Consider the following 22,500-nt stretch of genomic DNA (forward strand, 5'->3'; position numbering starts at 1 on the left):
CTTTCAAACGGTAGAGCCTGTACATTTAAAAACATAGCCAGAGGACGTATTGCTTTAATATAGGCTTACATTTTAAGGCTTATTCTCAAATTCAGATTGCGTTAGGGGGACGGGATTATTAGCCAATTTCAATCGGACAATTTGACCAGAGAGATTTAATTTTGTCGGACATTTCATTTTTTTTCCGGCCAATGTCCGGTAATTACCGGACAATGGAAACCCTGGTATGTATGTGTGTGTTAGTGTGCATGTGTAGAGTATGTGTGCGTGTGTGTGTGTGCATGTGTGTGTTTGTGTGCATGTGTAGAGTATGTGTGTGTGTGCGTGCATGCGTGTGTGTGTGTGTGTGTGCGGGTGTCTAACTGTATGTGTCAGCTGAATGCATCTTGACAGAAACATCTGGGCAGGTCCTGGCCTCTGAAGCCGTAGATGTTGCTGAAACAGCGGTGTGCTGATTCGTCTGCTGAATCGCTGCCCTGGTCAATACCAGTGATGAGAGGGGTGTGATCCCTGCTAATCTGATCTGCCCCCTGCCACTACCTCCTATCATAAACACACACGCACACTAGAAATGCGGATGGGCTATTATTTCAACCGTAACCACATAGCAAAACTTATCATCCATCCGCCATCCATCCGCACCAACGTTTTTTGACCAATTTTCAAAACCGCACCCGCCCGCCATCCGCTGGTTGTTTTAATGTATATGGGTGATGCGTTTGATTGGTTCAACCGCCACCCGCCCGAATTTAATAAAAATATTATATTTCTTCATGTCATCCGCCCGATACGCGGTTTAACCCCGCGGAGTCCGCGGCTGTAACCGCGAACCGCGCATCTCTAACGCACGCACACACACACACACACACACACACATACACATGCTCATACACATACTTACATGTGTGATGTGAAAGTCTTAATGATTTGATGATTTAATGATTTAACTAATAAAATATATGAACACACACACATACACACAAACACACACAGATGTGGACACACTCACCACATTCTTGTTGTTGACGGGGAAGCTTCCTGTGGATTTGACGATGACCGTGCACAGCTTCACGTCTTCTGGCTGAGTGCATTTCTGTGGGAAACAAGAGGCAGCAGACAGCATGGTTACGCCAGCCCCAGCCATATCAAACAGATGGGCAACAGCATGAGGGTGTGGGTGTGTGGATGTGGATGTGTGTGTGGATATCTGTGTGTGTGTGAGTGTGTGCATCCATGTACGTGTGTGGGTGTGTGGATGTGTTTGTGTGTTTGTGTGTATTTGCATGTGTGTGTGTGTGTGTGTGTGGTTTTGCCAATGATTTTTAATTTATGAGGGGCCCTTTAGGACATTATTCAGAATTACCTCTCACACACTATATTGAAACCTCTCACACACTATACTGAAACCTCTCACACACTATACTGAAACCTCTCACACGCACGAGTGAAATGCTCTCATATACACAACTGAAACGCTTTCATACACACATGTGAAAGCTCTCATACACACATGTGAAACCTCTCACACACTACTGAAACCTCTCACACACTAATATGAAAATTTTCATATTTTCATGATTTCATATATGTGTGTGAGAGGATTTCATATGTGTGTGTGTGAGCATTTCATATGTGTGTGTGAGAGCGTTTCATATGTGTGTGAGAGCAATCTCATATGTGTGTGTGTGAGCATTTCATATGTGTGTGTGAGAGCGTTTCATATGTGTGTGTGAGAGCAATCTCACTTGAACAGGAAGGTGTTGTCGTCAAACAGGAAGAACGTCATTGTGCGCATCCAATAGGAAGTTGAGCACATTTCGTGGGAAAGGGTCTACTGTGTCGCTATCATTGAATGGCTGACCATGTCAAATCAAACTTCAAGCAACAACCTTACTGAAGCAGCTGCCTTATTAAGCACTATATTGTCTTCAGCAGACACTATAAGAAGTGTAACAAGACCTCTAACAACTCAACAAGCAGTTCATAGACTTCGGAGGCATTCTGAAAGTGGGTGGGACATTTCAGAGGGGGGTATGGGGCTCCTCCGCCAGAAAATTTTTTTTGGACTATATGCAATTTCCTGAATTCTGGTACATTTTAACAGGTTATTTAGATACTTCTATATAACAAAATAAAGCTATTAACTCAATGACTAAATCGGAACCAGCTTTATTAACCTCATGATATAGTTAACCATGCAGTTGCAATATCTGTTAAATTAAGTTATTTGCTTTGAATGCAACCCCGGATTGGCTATCGGGAGCCTCGGGAACTTCCCGGTGGCCGATAACTTTTTGTGCCTGAATGTCGTGAGCTTAAATATATTGTTTCTGAAGTTCATTTGCTGCGCCCTCGCGGCACTTCAGCAGCCTACATCTAGAACAGTCGCAGCCCCTTACTCGCAGTTTCCCCAAATATTAACAAAGTAGCACTCACAAAAACTGTTCGGAAGTCGCAACTATATAGGCCTAGTCTATATTTGCAACAATTAAGCGGAGTTTATGAGCGGTCCCTCCTCCAGTGGTACGGTCCTAACGAACGCCAGGGTGACACACAGTTAAAGTAATTGAGAGTTAAAAAAATCGTTATTCTTCCACCATCCAGCCCAGCAGTCAACATACAACGGAAAACAGGCTATCTGCTTTAACTTTTTAAATCTAGGCGGCATTCCACCCAGTCCACCCAGTCAGAGGCCTATACCTCTGTGATATGAATGATTGTTCTGCCTTCATATGCTCAAGCAGGCCTTTATGTACATGTCGCAAATGTAGAGTCCGACTTGCTGCAGCCACAATCATCTTGAAAGTAGCATAGCCTAGGCCTGAGAGGAGATAACATTCTGCAATTTACACGGATGTTTTCTCCTCTGTTGATCTCGCGACGTTGTTGGCGAATTTGTATATGCTTATGAAAACAAAATACCACGTTACTGAATTTTGTCCCGACTCCCGAGTAAAATATTTACAATTTTTTTTGTAATGCCTTACATTAGCCTACCACGTTACAAATTAGGCCCATTAGGCCTACATTATGCCTACATTATGCCACTTTTATAACGCGTTACTCCCAACACTGTATAGGCACAACAAAACACTAAGAGGGGAATTATGCATGCATAATTAAAAAATAACTCAATAGGCTACTTGGCTACGCAATAAGGTTTCCATTACAGCATCACGGACGTTCAATGAACGCATGAAAGCGGATGGTTTGTTTAAAAATCCCGACAGTCTTTCAACTACATGGAATGTAATAGTGATCATCAAATACCTCCCCAGATTTCATTGCCATCAGTCCCAACATTTAACAATATAATCAAACCGTCCAAAAGTAAATTAAATATAAACAAACTAAACCGAAAATGTCATGCTTTTGAAGGCCTTGTATGCCGCTCCAAGAAACGCATGTCTCAAAATAAAACTCGGATAAGAAATAAAGGGCTGTCTCGAATACAATCCTGCCCCTAAATGCCTGTACTTTGTCTTATGACCCCGGTCATAATTTGAGGATGTACAGTATCTAAGTAGACAAACTGGCTTCAGATATCCAACAGAGTGAATACGAGATTGTGCAGTCTTAGTTGTGGTTAGTGACGTGATGCTGTTAATGGGGAGTTTTACATAGCCTAGCGTAAACCTATGGGTTATTATTTATTTGGCGTACCTATAAGGCTTTTTTCCTTATCAAAAGTGAGGGGGACGACTGATCTCTTCAACACTGCGGGGGATTTGCCTCTTTTACATTACATTACATTAGGCCTACATTACATTACTCTTGTCGCTGTGTGTGTGACAGAAGCCGGAGCTCCGCGATTATCCGCACCCCGCTATGAAACACGGTGCTTTTCCGCATGGAGAAACGGAGGGACACGGAGAACAAGGTTAATATAAATATGTCTGTCCCTCCGTTTCTCCATGCGGAAAAGCACCGTGTTTCATAGCGGCGTGCGGATAATCGCGGAGCTCCGGCTAGTGCTTCCATGATCCGGGGGCGGGAAGGGAACAGGGGGGAAAGGGTTGCGTCCACCGTTGGAGTAGAAACTGCTTGTTGAGTTGTTAGAGGTCTTGTTACACTTCTTATAGTGTCTGCTGAAGACAATATAGTGCTTAATAAGGCAGCTGCTTCAGTAAGGTTGTTGCTTGAAGTTTGATTTGACATGTTCAGCCATTCAATGATAGCGACACAGTAGACCCTTTCCCACGAAATGTGCTCAACTTCCTATTGGATGCGCGCAATGACGCTCTTCCTGTTTGACGACAACACCTTCCTGTTCAAGTGAGATTGCTCTCACACACACATATGAAACGCTCTCACACACACATATGAAATACTCACACACACACATATGAGATTGCTCTCACACACACATATGAAATGCTCACACACACACATATGAAATCCTCTCACACACACATGAAATCATGGTTTTCACCATGTGTGTATGAAAGCATTTCAGTTGTGTATATGGGAGCGTTTCACTTGTGCGTGTGAGAGGTTTCAGTATAGTGTGCGAGAGGTTTCAGTATAGTGTGTGAGAGGTTTCATGTGTGTGTATGAGAGGTTTCACATGTGTGTATGAGAGGTTTCACATGTGTGTATTAAAGCGTTTCAGTTGTGTATATGAGAGCGTTTCACTCGTGCGTGTGAGAGGTTTCAGTATAGCATGTGAGAGGTTTTAGTATAGTGTGTGAGAGGTTTCAGTATAGTGTGTGAGAGGTTTCAGTATAGTGTATGAGAGGTTTCACATGTGTGTATGAGAGGTTTCACATGTGTGTATGAGAGGTTTCACATGTGTGTATGAAAGCGTTTCAGTTGTGTATATGAGAGCGTTTCACTCGTGCGTGTGAGAGGTTTCAGTATAGTGTGTGAGAGGTTTCAGTACAGTGTGTGAGAGGTTTCAATATAGTGTGTGAGAGGTAATTCTGAATAATGTCCTAAAGGGCCCCTCATATCTCCCTGTCCATCTTCCCATGAGCAGTGGTAGGAAGGTGTGAATTTCCAGTCTCTCTTAATCACTCTTTTATCCTCCTTGCCCAGTCCCGCCCACTCCCACCCTCAGGAAAATGGATTCATCCCTGGCATCTTATCACTTTCATTCAGCTGCCTGGGAGACGTCAGGTGACACACGTCTTAATTTCCTGTTCAGCCCATTAATACGCTTTTGTAATAGATGCCAGATATGACATCATTATTATGACCGCCGTGCAGCAAAGCGAAAGGAGGGTAGGGCAGACACAGTTTTATGTGAATATCTCGAGAACCGTAGGGTTTAGGAGGACCATTTTTTTTTGTATGTTGATCTCAAAGGGCCATGTCAACCCATTCCATAACCACTCATTTCATGTATAGCGCCACCTAGTTAAAGGGACACCAGGCAAGCTTGATGCTTTTTCTTTACGAAGCTTTTTTCCTTTTCTTTGCATCTTCCGTCAAGGGTTTTCGCTGCTTCTTCACTGGCTCTGCCATTATACACACGTTTGCAACAATCGCTAGCATTTCGTTAGCCTGCCTCTGTGCTGTATGCAGGATGTAAACTGATCCTGCTTCGGTCGGCGGGTAGGATACACCGAACTTGCAAGTGGGATATTCTTCTTACAGGCAGTAGGGGCTGGCGAGAGAGTCTTCATTCGCCCTGTAATGAGTCATTTAACCATATACCAACTTACGAAGATGATTAATTAACACGAAAACGTTGCCTGGTGTCCCTTTAAACACAAAAAAGTAAAAATGAGGTGTTGTAATCGCAGGTATCTGTGACCTAACATAGTCAAAACTGCACGAAATTGAAAGTGTAGGATCATTATGACACCCTCTGAATGCACGCCAAGTTTCGTGGAATTCCGTTTATGGGGGGCCACACAATAAATTAATTTATGTTACTATACACCAACTGGCCTGTAGGTGGCCGGAGACAGTTTTCTGTGAATATCTCGAGAACCGTAGGGCCTAGGAGGTCCACCTCTTTTTTGTATGTTGGTCTTAAGGGGGCATGTCAACCTATCCCATTACCACTTATTTCATGTATAGCGCCACCTAGTTAAAAATGAAAAAGCAAAACATTAGGTGTTTTCATCACAATATCTCTGGCTGACATGGTCAAAACTGCACGAAATTGAAAGTGTAGGGTCATTATGACACCCTCCGAATGCATGCCAAGTTTCGTGGACTTTCGTTCATGGGGAGCCTTACAATAAAATAATTTATGTGTACATTTAGTGACCGTACACCAACAAGGATTTCCGGGACACTGAAAGACCGGGGTGCACGAAACTTGGTGGGCATGTAACCCCACATGGATAGCATGGAACCATCGCTTTTCGTTTTGATCTGTAGCCCCCCCACTGGACTGGACCCCCCGAAAGGAGGGTAGGGCAGACACAGTTTTCTGTGAATATCTTGAGAACCGTAGGGCCTAGGATGACCAATTTTTTGCGTATGTTTGCCTCCAGGGGTCATGTAAACCCATTCCATATGCACACATGTGCATAAACAGATACACACGCACACACATACATTCACAGTAATCCTACGTATGACACATACTCACACAGTAGACACATATACGCATGCATGCACATGCACACACACAGGCACATAAACAGGCAAACACACAAGCACATGCACATGCACGCGCACACACCCACCCACACACCCACACACACATAAACATAAACATGTACACGCACACATGCACACAATTCAAGAATTTCTCAGAATTATGAACAGGCAAGATGGGGGTGGGGTTGTATAAAATGTATATTACATGTGAAATCTATGAACTAATCATGTTTTGGTACTTGTTGTCTAGCAGATACCAGTGAGAATTGAGTGTGCATAATGCAATTCAGTGAGACAGTTATAATCATATATGCCTTTCAGCGTGACTTATTTTTGTGGAAAACATGTGCTGGACTGGGCGGCGGTCATATTTTGTACCGCTCTGCGGTACATCTAGTTCATTATTATTATTGCCTTAATACAGCACACAGCATACAACACAGGGCACAGGAGACACAGGACACAGGAAACAGAGGACACAGGAGAGCTTACAGCACACAGGACACAGCACACAGGAGACATCTTATAGCACACAGGACACAGCACACAGGACACATCTTATAGCACACAGGACACAGAGGACAAAGGAGACAGCTTACAGCACAGAGATCACAGGACAGGGCACAGATAGCATAGAGCTTACAGTTTACAGGACACAAAGGATACTACACAAGATGCGGGACAAAGGACAGAAGATGCAGTGAGAAGGATACACTACACAGGATGCAGTGCGAAGGACACACTAAACAAGGTGTGGGACAAAGGACACACTACACAGGACACAGTGCGAAGGACACACTACACAGGATGCGGGACAAAGGACACACTAAACAGGATGCGGGACAAAGGACACACTAAACAGGACGCGGTGTGAAGGACACACTACACAGGATGCGGTGTGATGAGAGTGTCTATGATGAGAGTGTGTGTGAAGAGTGTATCACCTTAAGTGTGGTCCCTCGGTCTGCATCTGGTCCGTGTGAGGAACGTTTGGTGTTGACTCGTTTCCGGCGCTTGCGGAGCACCACGTAGATCTGCACGTAGACCAACAGCGTGATGATGAACGGCACGTAGAAGGACACGATGGACGAGTAGACCACGAACGCCGGGTTGGCGATCACACACAGTGTCTCATCCCGTGTGGCTGTGGAGAGAGAGGGAGAGGGAGGGAGAGAGAGAGGGAGAGGGACTTTAGACTTTTTAAAGTCAAAAACGCTGGGAGCAAAAATCAATCCATTTGACCAGGTGAAAACTAAACCCCCACCAGTGTTGCGCCTGAACGTGTTCATTGAACGAAAGTTCATATTTTGAGCGAACGTGAACTGAACGTACTGTATTACTGCCTGATGAACGTTACTGTAAACTCGTTCATTCTGGTGTCTGTGAACGGCACGCTCTTTCAGTTTAACTTCGTTCAATAGGGTGCCAGATTTCTACAGAGCCTTCCATGCGAAAACCCGGCTAAAACACACCGTAAAAAGGCCTTAAAGGGACACCAGGCAAGCCTGATGCTTTTTCTCTACGAAACTCCCCCTCGCTCGGTCTGAAGCTCTTTTCCTTTTCTTTGCATCTTCCATCAAGGGTTTTCGCTGCTTCTTCGCCGGCTCTGCCATTATACACACGTTTGCAACAATCGCTAGCGTTTCGTTAGCCTCCCTCTGTGCTGTGGATGCAGGATGGAAACTGAAACTGCTTCGGTCGCCGGGTACGATACACTGAACTTGCAAGCGGGATATTCTTCCTACAGGCAGTAGGGGCGGGCGAGAGAGTCTTCATTCGCCCTGTAATGAGTCATTTAACCATATACCGACTTACGAAGATGAGTAATTAACACGAAAACGTTGCCTGGTGTCCCTTTAATATGGCAGCATGCAGGTAACAATTTCTCAAACTATGGGCCGCGGTCCGCAACGTGGTCAATGCTGGTCTGCAGAGTGAAATTATTCCCGGGGCATCATCTGATAATTTGCTGCGCAATTGATCAAGGAACCGCGGACAGAAAAAAAAAAAAACGTTTCTGCAATTAGTAGCAAACTGGCTCGCGGGAACCTATTTTTGACCAGGGGTGCTGAATAACAAAAATAATGGATGTCCGACGATTTCTCCCCTCCTGAACATGTTTCGGATTTTGACTGCTAAATACGTAATTTTAGTGCGGTGTGCGGGTGATAGAGAGAAGTTTCAGAAAAGTCCTGGGCAGCCACAAATTCCAATGTTCCGCGACAGCACTCCGACTCCACTGCACCCACCCTAACCCAACAGAAGCGCACTTGACATCATTAGCCTATTTCAGTATAGCTAAGGAAAATTAATTTTCTGATCGTCAAAACCACACCAGAGATGTTTGGCTTTAAATATAGGCTAATAATCAGGCTGCAATGATCTTGCAAATAATTCCTGAATAGCCTAAAGTGTGTCGTCTCCACAGCAAGTATGTATCCTAATAATTTCTATCTTAGCGACTAGTGAAATGATTTCACTAGCTATTAATTTTGCAAAACTGTACAACACAATTAAAGTTTCTTTCAGCTTATCCATGCTTTTTTGAACGTGTAAATCGCATAGAATATGTAGGCCTATATCAACCGTAGGCCTACACACTTGATCGCTATCCCATAGCTGAAACCACGCTACAGTTCTTACAGTAACTGACTCACGTTCACGTTGATCTCTATAACTGTTAATTTTTAGTAGCCTATATTCGAACCAATCCATAACCCTTTTTTGCTATTTGACTCATCATGTCAGACAGCAAATTAGTAATTATTTAAATATATAGTACATTTCAAAAATCTCTCTCCTGCCAGCAGGGGGTGCTGCAGCACCCTCAGCACCCACCTTCCCGTGCCCTTGGTAGCAAATGCTTGTTAATTTGGTGTCATCAAACATAGAGGCATAGAATTAAGTCGTGGTATGAGCGTTTATTCAATGCATGCATGTGCGTGTTGGTAGCAAAGCTAAGCTTCAACCTATTGGAAGGCTATTATGAAACGACATTTAATAGAACGACGTGGATTTATGCAACTTAGTATATAGCAGACTATATAAAATACTGTCTAGCATTACGTATTAAAGTCAGCCAAAAGCTATTAATTAGTCTTAGTTAAAGATAGTTAAAAATCTCCAGATCAGTGATATACGATCTGATCCGCCATTTACCATTCACAAAAGCTGGTGTTGTATTTCCTGAATCCTTACAATCAGGCATTCAAATGAAATGTAATGTAATTAAATAGCATATTCTATCAGTGTATGATGCTTGCATGAGGGAAACATCCCAAAACAACGGCACGCATATAATTGCTGTTGTTTTGAGAAGTATTTCTCATGCAAAGAGTATATATACTTATCATGCAACAATGCAAAAACAATGAAACTATTGTAGGCCTAATTATATTTTACATTAGTAAAGCAGTACTCTGAACAATCTTAGCACTTTAAACATTGACTGTAATTTTGAATTAAGAACTATGAACTGAACTAGTTCATTTTAAAATTTGTGAACTGAACTTTGAACTAGTTCACATAGAAAGTGAACTTTCCCAACTGACCCCCACATAAACATTACAGAAAATAAACCCTTCTCCACACAGCACTCTCGATTTGCCTGTAGAAAGTGTACTGTACCCATGTTCTTGTTTCCACCAAAGATTCAAACATAGATATCGTATCAACATCCTGACCAGCATTTTCAGCTGTGTGAGATGAATGGATTGCCAGCTTCCCCTGCCCCAATCCGACATTCCCCTGCAACATATAGCACTTCCTATCCCCATCAGCTTGTGCCCCACCCAGTTACATTCACAACTGAGAGAGACTGAGAGGCAGAGAGAGAGGGGGAGAGGCACTGTCTTTAGAAGGATGATGTTGAGATTCTGTTTTAAAGAGAAACTATGCAGTATTGGCAACTTGTTCTAGCCGGTGCCTGGCGTGTATGTGTATTTAAATGCAGTAAAGCAATTTGTTACACTCGTTATACTGTACTTCCTGACACTGAGGCCGTCGGCCCGCCGGCCCAAAATAGGTTTTTCCGCTCACAGGCGCTAAGCGAGACGGCCACCATTCAACCCGAAAAAAGTCATATAACCATTCCAATGACTCCGAAAAAAACCTGCATAGTTCGCCTTTAAACATCACACTGCTTTAAGATGGGAACAGACCTCCCATTTTTTTAGCCTAATTCTGAAAGGATCAAAGGTCTGTGACAATCATGGGAAGTCCAAAGTAGTCAACAGCAGTCGCGGTGTTCAGTCGTGGCTGGAAAGGTTATGTGTGTTTTCTGAAAGATTTGAATCTTTTGTTGACGCAATCCAGATTCAATCAAACATGTTTGATTATCTTGACCGTTCCGTTCCATGGTGGCCATGGTTTCAATTATGACATTAAACAGCCAACAGCTCGATCAATCCGATAACTCGATAACTCCCAATCGTACCAGACACTAGGTCTGTAGGTGTGGTCTACTCAATCACGTTCTGAAAAAATCCGGAGGCCTGTTAATCTGACACATCTGACATCTGCAGAGGGACGCAACACAATGGCCATCCGTAACAATTGCAATAACCTCACTGCCACAACTAGAGCATGTAAAACACATTTTAAAGCACATACGCACACACACACACACACACACACACACATCTGAAGCTCCTCTCAGGAACTCAGGGCCGTGGACCTCTGCACTAACGCCAGGCCGACTGCCCCGCCAGGCACAGCACAACTCAGATGCAGTGGCGAGGACTTTACAAACAAGCTGATCAAGGAACAGAGAAGGGGAAAAAAAGAGATTAAAGAAGGTACAGCAATTTAAAACAGGCCAAAAAGAACAAAGAAAAGTAACAGATGAAAAGGAATGAATCACATCATACCACATCATGTGAGCCAACAGCCACAATACAAAGATACTCAAAGCGCACAGGGACTCAAAGGGACTTACAGGGTCTCAAAGATACTCAAAGCACAGGGACACCATGGTAACAAGCAACTTCAAATAACTTTAATTAGGCCTACTTCGGCTTGTGTTCTCTTTCAGTGTTTGAGGAAACTTCAGTGTATATTTGGTGTCTACTTTTGATCCGGACTTCAGACTGCGGTGTGTTTGGGGAGACACACTCTACTATGCTCCAGACTGAGGTATGTTTGGGGAGACACACACTCTACTATGCTCCAGCGTGAGGTGTGTTTGGGGAGACACACACTCTACTATGCTCCAGACTGAGGTGTGTTTGGGGAGAGGGGATGTCTGGCGGATCTGAGAGCTTTTTCTGATGCAGCCAGACGAGTCAGAGTCAGTGTCAGCTCCCAGCGGCTACACTGAATGCCAAATGTTCCTAATAAATGTTCAAAGAACAACATGGTGGAAACAGCATGCTGTGCAAAATGACACAATGCATACACACACACACACATATACACACACACACACACACTGAGGTAAAAGCACAGAGCCACAGACATACTGTACACCCTCTTTCTCTCACACACACACACACACAAACACACATCTCTTTTTTGTGTCTTACCTGTGCTGTTAAGGCCGAAGAGCAGGGGGCATGAGATGGCAAAAGAGAGCACCCAGACCACGGAGATCATGATGGTGACCCTCCTCCTGGAGCTGTAGCGTGTGTTATACAGCATGGGCATGGCCACCGCCGTGTACCTGAGAGAGTGTGTGTGGGTGTGCGTGCGTGTGTGTGTGCATGTGTGTGTGAGAGAGAGAAAGAGTAAGAGAGAGAGAGAGAGATCAGTCAATAGTCATCAGGCGTGGCTACGTTGGTGTGTACCTGAGAGTGTGTGTGTGTGTGTGGGACACACACACTCACAGATCAGAAGTCATCAGGCCCTTGAGTACACAGAGTGTGTGTCTGTGAATAACTGGCTCTCTGCTCTCTACTGGTCTGGAGGCTGTAGCTGATTCATGGCCCTGATCAAAGCATCACCAATCTCATGCTGGAAGATGAAGCTGCCCACTCATACACACGCACACGCACACTCACACACACACACACATACACATATACTCACACGCACACGCACACGCACACACACACACACACAGCACTCGCAGCATGTCTCTGATCCATTCAGCCCTGGTTGTGATGCTGTGTCGAGTAATGACTGCAGAGGTTCTGTAGACGGATATACAGTATGGGACATTCAGACACATATGCATTCAAACACAAACACACACACACACACACACACACACACACAGACACACTTTTACGCACATGCATTTACACATACACACGCACACATGCACACATGCATTTCACGCAAATAGGTTTACACAGGCAAGCCTCATTTTTCCGGTTGCATCTCTGGAAACGCCTGCAAATCAATCAGCATCCACACACACACACACACACACACACACACACAATCAATCCAAGACAATGAAGAGATGGGGAGAGATGGCCTCAGCCCCAGACTGATGTTTGTATCGACTGTCTGTAGCTTGAGAGGGGGAGAGAGAGGAAGTGAGAGAGAGAGAGAAAGAAAGAGAGAAAGGAAGGGTAAAGAAAAAAAGATGTGAAGCTCCTACGGACTTTCCCCTAAAGATGCCAGCTGCAGCAGCAACATTTCCGGAAAGGTACTGGCTTGATGAAATTCATTCTGGACTCTCTATCCGACCACATAAAGACCTCGGGATACTTCGGTTTGGCTTTAGGGACCCTCTACTCACTACCACGTAAGTGTAATGTTGTTTGGAACTGTAGAAGAGGTATAAAAATAGCGTTTTGTAGCGGCGAAATGACATGCCCTGATCACTTACAGGCTAACGAGTTTTGAGCAGGCCCAGTGAAAGATGCAGTGAGAGGTGCAGGAGCAGTGAGAGATGCAGTGAGAGGAACAGGGCCAGGGAGAAGAGCAGGCCCAAGGAGAGGGCAAGGTAAAGGTGTAAGAATGCATGGTGTTGGCAGGCTGCAAGAACAGTTGTCAGTGATGAAATTTGTGCCACTATCATTGATCATGTAATCAATGCGATGTTGATGAAAACATGTGGCCTAACCACATGTGGCCTAATTTTGTCCTTTTTTTTAGTTCCCCCCTTTTTATCTAGGCTTTTTGCTGTTGTTTTTTTGTTCAGAATGCTTGTGTGTTTCATGGATATTTTGTTCACTGTAAGCAATACTGTAGAACTTTTTCTGTTCTATCATACTGTAAACAGTATTTCTACTGTACCTCCTGTTGTAAACAGTAAAGGGAAAAAAACTAATTTGCTTTTTACTGGAATGCTTTTGAATATGAACATAATGTGTGGACATACAGTTCCCAACCAAGAAATTTAGTGTAAAAATTGCATGCAAATACCTGTAAAACTGAAACATAAAAGTCTAAGCAGTTTTTGCTGCATGTACCTTGTGAAGTGAAAACAAGTGTTATTCTTTGACAGAATAATTTCATTTTGAGTCAGATTTCCAGTGTTTTGGTAAAGTTAGTGTGTGCAGAGAAAGAAGTGTTAGTAATATATTTAACAAAATGTGTTTTTGAGAAGAAAATTATCCATTTGGCCAATTGTGTTTTGTAGGTGTGAGTCTGTGTTAAGAGTTTAGAAAAAGTATCTGAAGTATGGGTAAGCGCTTGTAAGCGATTGAAAAAAACTGTAATAGACAGAGAGAGAGGGAGAGAGAGAGAGAGAGAATAACTCTCCTCTGTGAAGCCTCTGGGAGGAAGCGGAGCCATCTGACATTTGCTGGTTTTCTCAGTCTGATAAAGATCACAGCTTAGTTATTCCCGAGCAGCTCACCTGTCGATACTGATGGCGCACAGATTGAGGATGCTGGCAGTGCACATCATGACATCCAGCGTGACAAAGATGTCGCAGTGGATCTTACTGAAGCGCCACTCGCCCACCACCTGCGGACAGACACACACACACACACACACACACACACACACACAGCAGGACAAAATGTTTCAACTCAGCTTCAAGATAAAAGGCCTCAGTCATACACACACACCTGTTTCATGATCGGTTCAGTTACAAAATCACACACACAAACGTTTCACAACAGCTTCAATCACAAACAAACACACACACACACAGTCGTTGACAGCTTCTGTGACAAGTGTATGGATTTGACCTCATTGATTTCACCTTAACTTGCATCAACCTGACACATTAACCCACCTGTTTGTCCAAAAACATACCTGTTTCATCACTCACAAACACAAGGTTCCACCTCAGATTAAATGTGTGGCTGTCTAACCAGAGACCAGAGGAAATGAATTAGTGATGTGCAGAGTGATGTTACTGTAACGTCCGGCTCCAGACAGATGGCGTCATGCAGAGAGATTTACAGAATCTCTGGCGCTGTGTGACTGACACACACACACACACTGACAGTATTGCTTCCAACTCTCCTGCTGTGCTGTTAGAATGGCAGACCTGCTTCTCTTCTCCTATCAACTCCTCTGCTTCCCTCAGCTTTCCTCTCCTGCACTACGTTTTCCTGTCTCCTTTTTATCTCACATCCCCTCTTCTCTCCCCTTTCTCTACGCCCCTCATCCCCTCTCCTCTCCTCTACCACTGTCTCCTTTCCCCCTCTCTTTACTTCTCTTGTCTTTTTCCTCCTCTCTTCTTTTCTCTCCTCTCCTCTGTTCTTTGATAGTGGCTGTAGCTCCAGGCTGTTCTCTCATCTCTGTGTGTGACGAGGTCTCTACCTCAAACCCTGTCCTGCTTAAGATTGCCCCTTGATGGAATGGCATCATTGCTACCAGTGTGTCAGTGTCTGTGTGTGTATGCTCATCACTGAGGCATTTCTGGTCCTCACAGGTCAATTACTGCAAGAACTCAGCAGCAAAATGAAGCTCTTATACACAAGGGGTTTAAAGAAGGTTACAGTCCAATACTCTTTTCTCTCTCTCTCGTTCTCTCTCTCTCTCACACACACACACACACACACACTCTTAGCACACACTTCATCCTATCCGATGATGATGTGTGCTCCAGAGAGAGGGTAGGTGGGGAGTTCAACGCTGTTGCCGTTGGTGCTACCTCATGTGGTTGTAGAGGCCGGTGTGTGAGCCACACACTCGCCCACAGGTGGAGCAAGGGTTCCCTGATGTTAGGATGGTACCAGCTTCCCACTGGTGACGTGGGCACATGTGTCAGTCCTCCGCTGATGAAAGATGTTGTTTATCTGTTCAGTCACTGTGGCACAGGTGGCTCATCAGGTTGATGTTACAGCGTTTTAGCAGCCTGGAAATCTAGACGCACCCAAGTGGCAGCAAATGTCATTTGCAGCCAGGGTATTCTTGCAACTCTCCGTTGGCTTGCGAGCTAGAAAAACCAAACTCCAGTCAGGCCAATCACATCGTGTATAGAATTGGTGGACAGGCTTAACATAATGATGGCAGAGTTGTGACGGTTCCGTGTGAATTCCCAGCTACTTGAAAACAAAGAAGATGGATGCTGCTGCTGACGAACAACATTTTTATTGAATCGGCTTTGGCCGCGACTCGAGTTAAGCTTTTGATCAACAAAAGTGGAAAACGTTTGATCAACTAGCCAACCAGATCCGCGTGCAGAGGAAATTTGAAAGACAACCATTTATCCCACCCCTTGGATTGAGCACTGCCAATGGTGAGTTCCCAGACTACACATCTTGATGTGGATCTGGCTCATCAGGCTAGCGCTTCAGGGGGGTTACAGGGGGTCTTTGGTGTGCCTCTGCTGTCTCCCGGCAACCCTTTCTGAATCACTCAGTTGGCCATAGAGGGCTGGGTGGGGACTTGGTTGTGATTTACATGAGTTACACACAGTAGGCTAAAGCTGGTAGAAATGGGACCATTCAGGAACTGTGCTGTGTTCTATTGCCACCTAATTTAAAGCTCCACTGCTCTGTGCACACACCACAGGGTTTCAGCTGTCACACACACACACACACACACACACACACACACAGACACACACACACACACACACACACACACACACACACACACACACACACACACACACACACACACACACACACACACACACACACAGACACACACACACACACACACACACACACACACACACACACACACACACACACACACTCTCTCTCTCTTTTTCCACGGCCGTCTTCTTCCATTTCTCTCTGAGTTGATAAGGACACGGTACTGTATGCTGTCAGACTGGTGCAGATGCTGTGAAGTAACCTAACAGGCTGGTCTCCGACTAACACACACACACACACAAACACACACACACACATACACACACACATGCACGCACACACACATGCGCACACACACACACACACACACACACACACACACACACACACACACACACACAGAAAGTAGCTGTATCTCTTTTTCCACGGCTCCCTTCTTCCATTTCTCTCTGAGTTGATAAGGGGGCCGTATGCTGTCAGACTGGTGTAGATGCTGTGAAGTAACCTAACAGGTTGGTCTCCGACTACCACACACACACACACACACACACACTCACTCTCTCTCTGTAAACACACACACACACACACACACACACACAGAATCTCTCATTCTCTCTCTTTCCCTTCTGTATACACAAAGACACACACACACACACACACACACACACACACACACACACACATTGATAAATACATCTGACTAGAATTATTTACCAGGATAGGTCAATAAATGTAATAAAGATTGACATCATTTATTCCTCTTGTGTCATGGCATATAAATATGTGTGGCTGCAAAATGTTTTCACACAACGATAGTGAGTGTGTGTGTGTGTGTGTGTGTGTGTGTGTGTTTATGTGTGTGTTTGATAAAAAAAAAAACTGCAGCCCGTCTACAACACTCTATCATAGAGGCACGGCAGTCGGCTGCACTTAAGAGACTGTCCTTGTAGACAGCTCCTGTAGTCTCCTATACTGTCTCCTGTAGTCTCCTGCCATCTCCTACAGACTGCTGGGCTGTGTCCGAAATGGAAAAAGATCCTGCCTTCTAAGATACCATTCGGTGACAGCGAGGCATCGAGGCATGTCCAAATCAAATATTCCTCTAAAATGCTGCCTTCTAAGATACCTTCGTTTTTGCCGAATCTTGAAGGCAGTGTACACGTATCCTTCGTGATGCGTTCAACCAAAGACTCTGTAGAACATCTCTGCTTCAACTCCCACTAATTAAAGACAGCTGTCGGTATCCTGGCAACTACGTTCTGTGTTGCTATCTTGCTAGGCCGTCTGAAGCAAAGTTCATAGCTGCTACCTTGATGCCTGCTACGGCAAGTGACTCGTTAGAGAGTTGAAGGCAGCGAAGCAGCAGGCAGTTGCCTTCCGTTTCAGACACAGCCACGTTCTCTTCTGTCGCTGGAGGCCTGTGAGCTCATTTCAGAGGGAGACGCAGGGTGAAGCTGCGAGGCCTTTTTCTTATTGAAGCAACGGGGCCTTTCTGAGGGAACTGTCGCAGCCTTGCGCTTAGCATTAAATCCTGTCTAATACCTGTCTACCTGTGTAATAACAGCTGAGCTCACAAGCACAGGGGCTCACAGAGAATAATACACACAGTGTGTCATTCTCCACAACATTGTATCAAAGGACAAGGGACACACACACACACACACACACACACATGTATGCATACACGCATGTAAGAATTCACCACACACACAAACACAAACACATACACACACATAAACATGTAGGAACACTCAAGGTAAACACAAACACATACATCAAATATGTACACACACACACACACACACACACACACACACACACACACACACACACACACACACACACACACACGTACACACGTGTCTCAGACTAGAGTCTGTCTGTGTAGTTTGATAGTAGGCTACTGATATTCATAAGATATCAGGGGCAGTTAAGGGGGCGGTTACTGCATACTAGAAGAGGACTGTTTGCGTGCATTCTATAGAAATCAGGAGGGATGTTCATGTGTTCTAAATAAATGTGTGTGTATATAAACGTGTGTGGGTGGACATATGAGTGTGTGCGTGTGTGCTGAGTGTGTATGTGTGTGTCTGTCTATGTGTGTGCCTGTTTGTGAAGAGCAATGGGTTTACGTGCTGTCTGTGGGCATGTGTGAGTATGAGTGTGTGGGTGTATGGGGGATGAGAGTGTAAGCCTGTGTGTGTGTGTGTGTGTGTGTGTATGGCTGTGCTGTCAGTGTGCCTTATTCCGTCTCCGCACCACATTGATTTGCCAGAATGAGGTTGATTGTAAGCGCAGTGACCGCCGTCTGCTCCCCTCCCTTCTGCGTTCCAGGTTCCAAATACCACCAGGGATTGATTCTGAGCCCCACTTCCCACACCAACACTTGTCAAATGTAATTACTTTTCATCTCAGACTCCAAAAAAAACAATTCTGCAATTTCCCAAAATGTCAGCCAGGTCTTCGTTTTAGAAATGGGGTTTAGCGATTGGACATTAAAGTCATTAAGGCCTCCGATCTATGCGGTGCTTTGAGGTTGTTATGAGTAATGAGGCTCATAGAGGCTGTCCTCCACACGGCGTACACTAAGTTTGTTTTAAGGCAGACATTATGCTAATAGGCCTTCAATCAAATGTTGTTATGGGGCCAATCAGTCTCCATTGTGAAGGGCTGATTGCGGGCAGCAGTAAGCGTGAGCGTGACAGGCAAACGGAAAAAGACATTGATGATAGAAATGCACTTCCATCATCGCCGTGGAAATTGGCACATAATTGTTGACATCTTTTTTCATGAAAGCTCATCATTCCAAAATATTTTTACTGTGTCTTAGCGAGTGGGCGTTTAAAAGCACGTGGTTTACCGACTCTATTAAAGACCCAGGGGTGGTTTATGTGTCAGTAAGTAGTAAGTAGGAACTTTAACTGGGTTCTGTGGAGGCTGAGGGCAGGAACTTTGATTGGGTTCTGTAGAGGCTGAGGGTAGGAACTTTGATTTGGTTCTGTGGAGGCTGAGGGTAGGAACTTTGATTAGGTTCTGTGGAGGCTGAGTGCAGTAACTTTAATTGGGTTCTGTAGGATTCTTCATTGGGTTCTGATTGTGTTTGGGAATCCATATAGGTCATGGCTGAGATGGGGTCCGAGTCCAGGCTTTATGGATGCAGTTCTTATAGCTGGAAAAATAGTGAGAAGTTGAGGAAGCATTCGCTAGTCTGAGAGTTGAAGGTGAGAGCATTGATTAGCTCTGCCTGAAGCTTCCCATAGATGAGTATCTGGGGTGTGAAATGTGTCCTTTAAGAAACACACAGACTCCACACACACACACAGCATGACATGATGAATATTTTCCACAACCATTTCAAATGCCATCCAAATGAGAGGATGTTTCAATAGGGATTTTCCACCCTCATTTTAAATGTCATCAAAATAAGGTTCAACAAGTGATTTGCACTGAACCGTTGCACTATGCTTGCTTGCTTTTTTGGCTGTGTCACAAAGGTACCAATTTGCAGAGTAGCTCTGCTAATCTCATGTCTGGATGGAGGTGCTCCAGCTGGGTTAGAAACACATTCAGGGACGAGTCCCCTCTGGCACCGATCCAGTGCTGCTGCTGCTGCTGCTCTAATGTGTGTTAGAGGAGCCTGTCGGTCCCCACTGCATCGCCTGCCTCTAATGACTCAGTGTGTGTGCTGTGTTTGGAGTTTGTGGTGTGTTTAGAGTGCGCGTCTGTGTGTAGTGTCTGGTGTGTGTGTGGGGCGTTTGGTGTGTGTGTGTGTATGTGTGTGTATATATGTATGTGTATGTGTGTATGTGTATGTGTATGTGTGGTGTTTACGGTGCGTGTATTGTCTGGTGTGTGTGGCGTTTGGTGTATGTGTGTGTGTGGCGTTTGGTGTGAATATGTGTGTGTGTGTGTGTGTGTGTGTGTGTGTGTGTGGCGTTGAAGTTTTGAAGTGAGTGTGGCGCTTGGAGTGTGTGTGTGGCATTTGGTGGAAGATAAGAACATGAGTCTGAAACTGCCTCCTCTCATATCAGCAGCAGAGAGTAGAAAGCACCATCTGTGAGTCTCGCCTGAGCTCGTGTTTAGCGGAGGCGCATCTGAACGGCACGCTTGCATACGTTTGGCAATGTGTTAGACTTAATGAGCATCGCTGTGACTTAGCAGGCATGAACTTCAGAAAGTTGAACTAGAGAACACTCATATATTCAATACAAAAAGTCCACCACTCACATGGTATAAGACCCAGGAATTGTTCACCACTCCAATTCTGGCTCTGATCTGGCCCTAATCTAGCCTGAATCTGGCCTGAATCTGTTGCAATTCAAAGCCAGGTTTGAGTCTGCACTCTTGAGTGTGTTGACAAGTTTGGGCGAGTACCCTCTTGACAGACAACTCAGGGCTTGAGTGTAATATATAAGCTGTAGTCTACCTCCAGGTAGATAGCCAAGACATGATTGTGATTTTTAGGCTCAGGTATCAAACCTCCAGGTAGATACCCAGGGAATGAGTGTAATATTGAGTCCAGGCTGTGACCTACCTACCTAAATGGTAAATGGTAAATGGACTGCATTTATATAGAGCTTTTATACTCCTCTGAGCACACTTTACAGTTTCATGCCTCACATTCACACACACACACACGCACACATACACTGAGGCTGCCATGCAAGGCGCCAACCAGCACATCGGGAACAGTTTGGGAATCAGTGTCTTGGTCAAGGACACTTCGACAGGGTCAAGAGGGGTCAGGCTCAAACCTCCTTAGCCTTAACCTCCAGGTACACGACCCAGGTACGAGTGTGTGATATCGTACCTCCAGGTACACGACCCAGGCACGAGTGTGTGATATCGTGCCTCCAGGTAGACCCAGGTATGAGTGTGTGATATCGTACCTCCAGGTACACGACCCAGGCACGAGTGTGTGATATCGTGCCTCCAGGTACACGACCCAGGCACGAGTGTGTGATATCGTGCCTCCAGGTAGACCCAGGTATGAGTGTGTGATATCGTACCTCCAGGTAGACGACCCAGGCACGAGTGTGTGATATCGTGCCTCCAGGTAGACCCAGGTATGAGTGTGTGATTTCGTACCTCCAGGTAGACGACCCAGGCACGAGTGTGTGATATCGTACCTCCAGGTAGACGACCCAAGGCATGACGAGAGTGGCCACGAGCAGGTCAGCGACGGCGAGGCTGACGATCGATCAGGTAGTTGGTGGTGGTCTGCAGGGCCTTCTCGCGCGACACGGCCATGCACACCAGCACGTTGCCGAAGACGATGACGAAGATGAGGAGCGTGAGCAGCATGGCGTAGTAGTTGTACTCCTGCCGCTGCGAGCCTTCTGTCCCGTTGGCGCCGACGGTTCCATTCTCAACTGCGCTCTCGTTGTAGTCGAACTCGAAGAGGACGTCCATGAGCGGTCAGAGAGATGGCAGAGGGGGATGACCCTGCAAAATACACGCGCACGCACACACACACACACACACACACACACACACACACACACACACACACACAGAGAGTTCAGAGCATATCTAACACATACACACACACACACACACACACACACACACACACACACACACACACACACACACACACACATACACACAGGGTTCAGAGCAGATCTAACACACACAGAAACACACATACACACACACAGGGTGCACAACAGATGTAACAAGCACACACACACACTCTCTCCCTTTGTTTTTCTCTCTCGCAAGCCCTCTCCCACACACAAGATGCACAGCAGATGCAGATCTAACACACACACACACACACACACACACATAGCAGATCTAACACACACACACATACCCCCATGAGACAAGTACGAAGACAGGGGGGTAGAGCACAGGAAAAAGGCACACGGTAACACCTGCAGATAGAGCACCAAGGCACACACACACACACACACACACACACACACACACACACACACACACACACACACAAACACACACACACACACACACACACACACGTACACACACACCACAAAGACACATTTCCATCTAGTGTATGAGTATATGGACACAAACCGGACAG

At 45.2% G+C, this 22,500-nt stretch overlaps 1 protein-coding gene across 1 annotated transcript in view; it reads right to left on the reverse strand.

The window, feature by feature from the left end:
- The window catches only part of drd2a (dopamine receptor D2a), a 31,822-nt gene that overhangs the window by 2,804 nt on the left and 6,518 nt on the right, over positions 1–22,500 (reverse strand). The window contains 6 exon segments of the mRNA XM_076291272.1: positions 1,010–1,093; positions 7,503–7,702; positions 12,081–12,217; positions 14,309–14,418; positions 21,581–21,649; positions 21,651–21,896. Coding sequence (XP_076147387.1) covers positions 1,010–1,093; positions 7,503–7,702; positions 12,081–12,217; positions 14,309–14,418; positions 21,581–21,649; positions 21,651–21,863 — 813 coding nt within the window. The 5' untranslated portion in view covers positions 21,864–21,896.

This window comes from Alosa pseudoharengus, unplaced genomic scaffold (genome assembly GCF_046254945.1).
Source record: "Alosa pseudoharengus isolate Yale_2024_CS ecotype anadromous, Long Island Sound unplaced genomic scaffold, YU_APseudo_1.1 YU_APseudo_1.1_scf_18, whole genome shotgun sequence".
Taxonomy (NCBI): Eukaryota; Metazoa; Chordata; class Actinopteri; order Clupeiformes; family Clupeidae; genus Alosa; species Alosa pseudoharengus.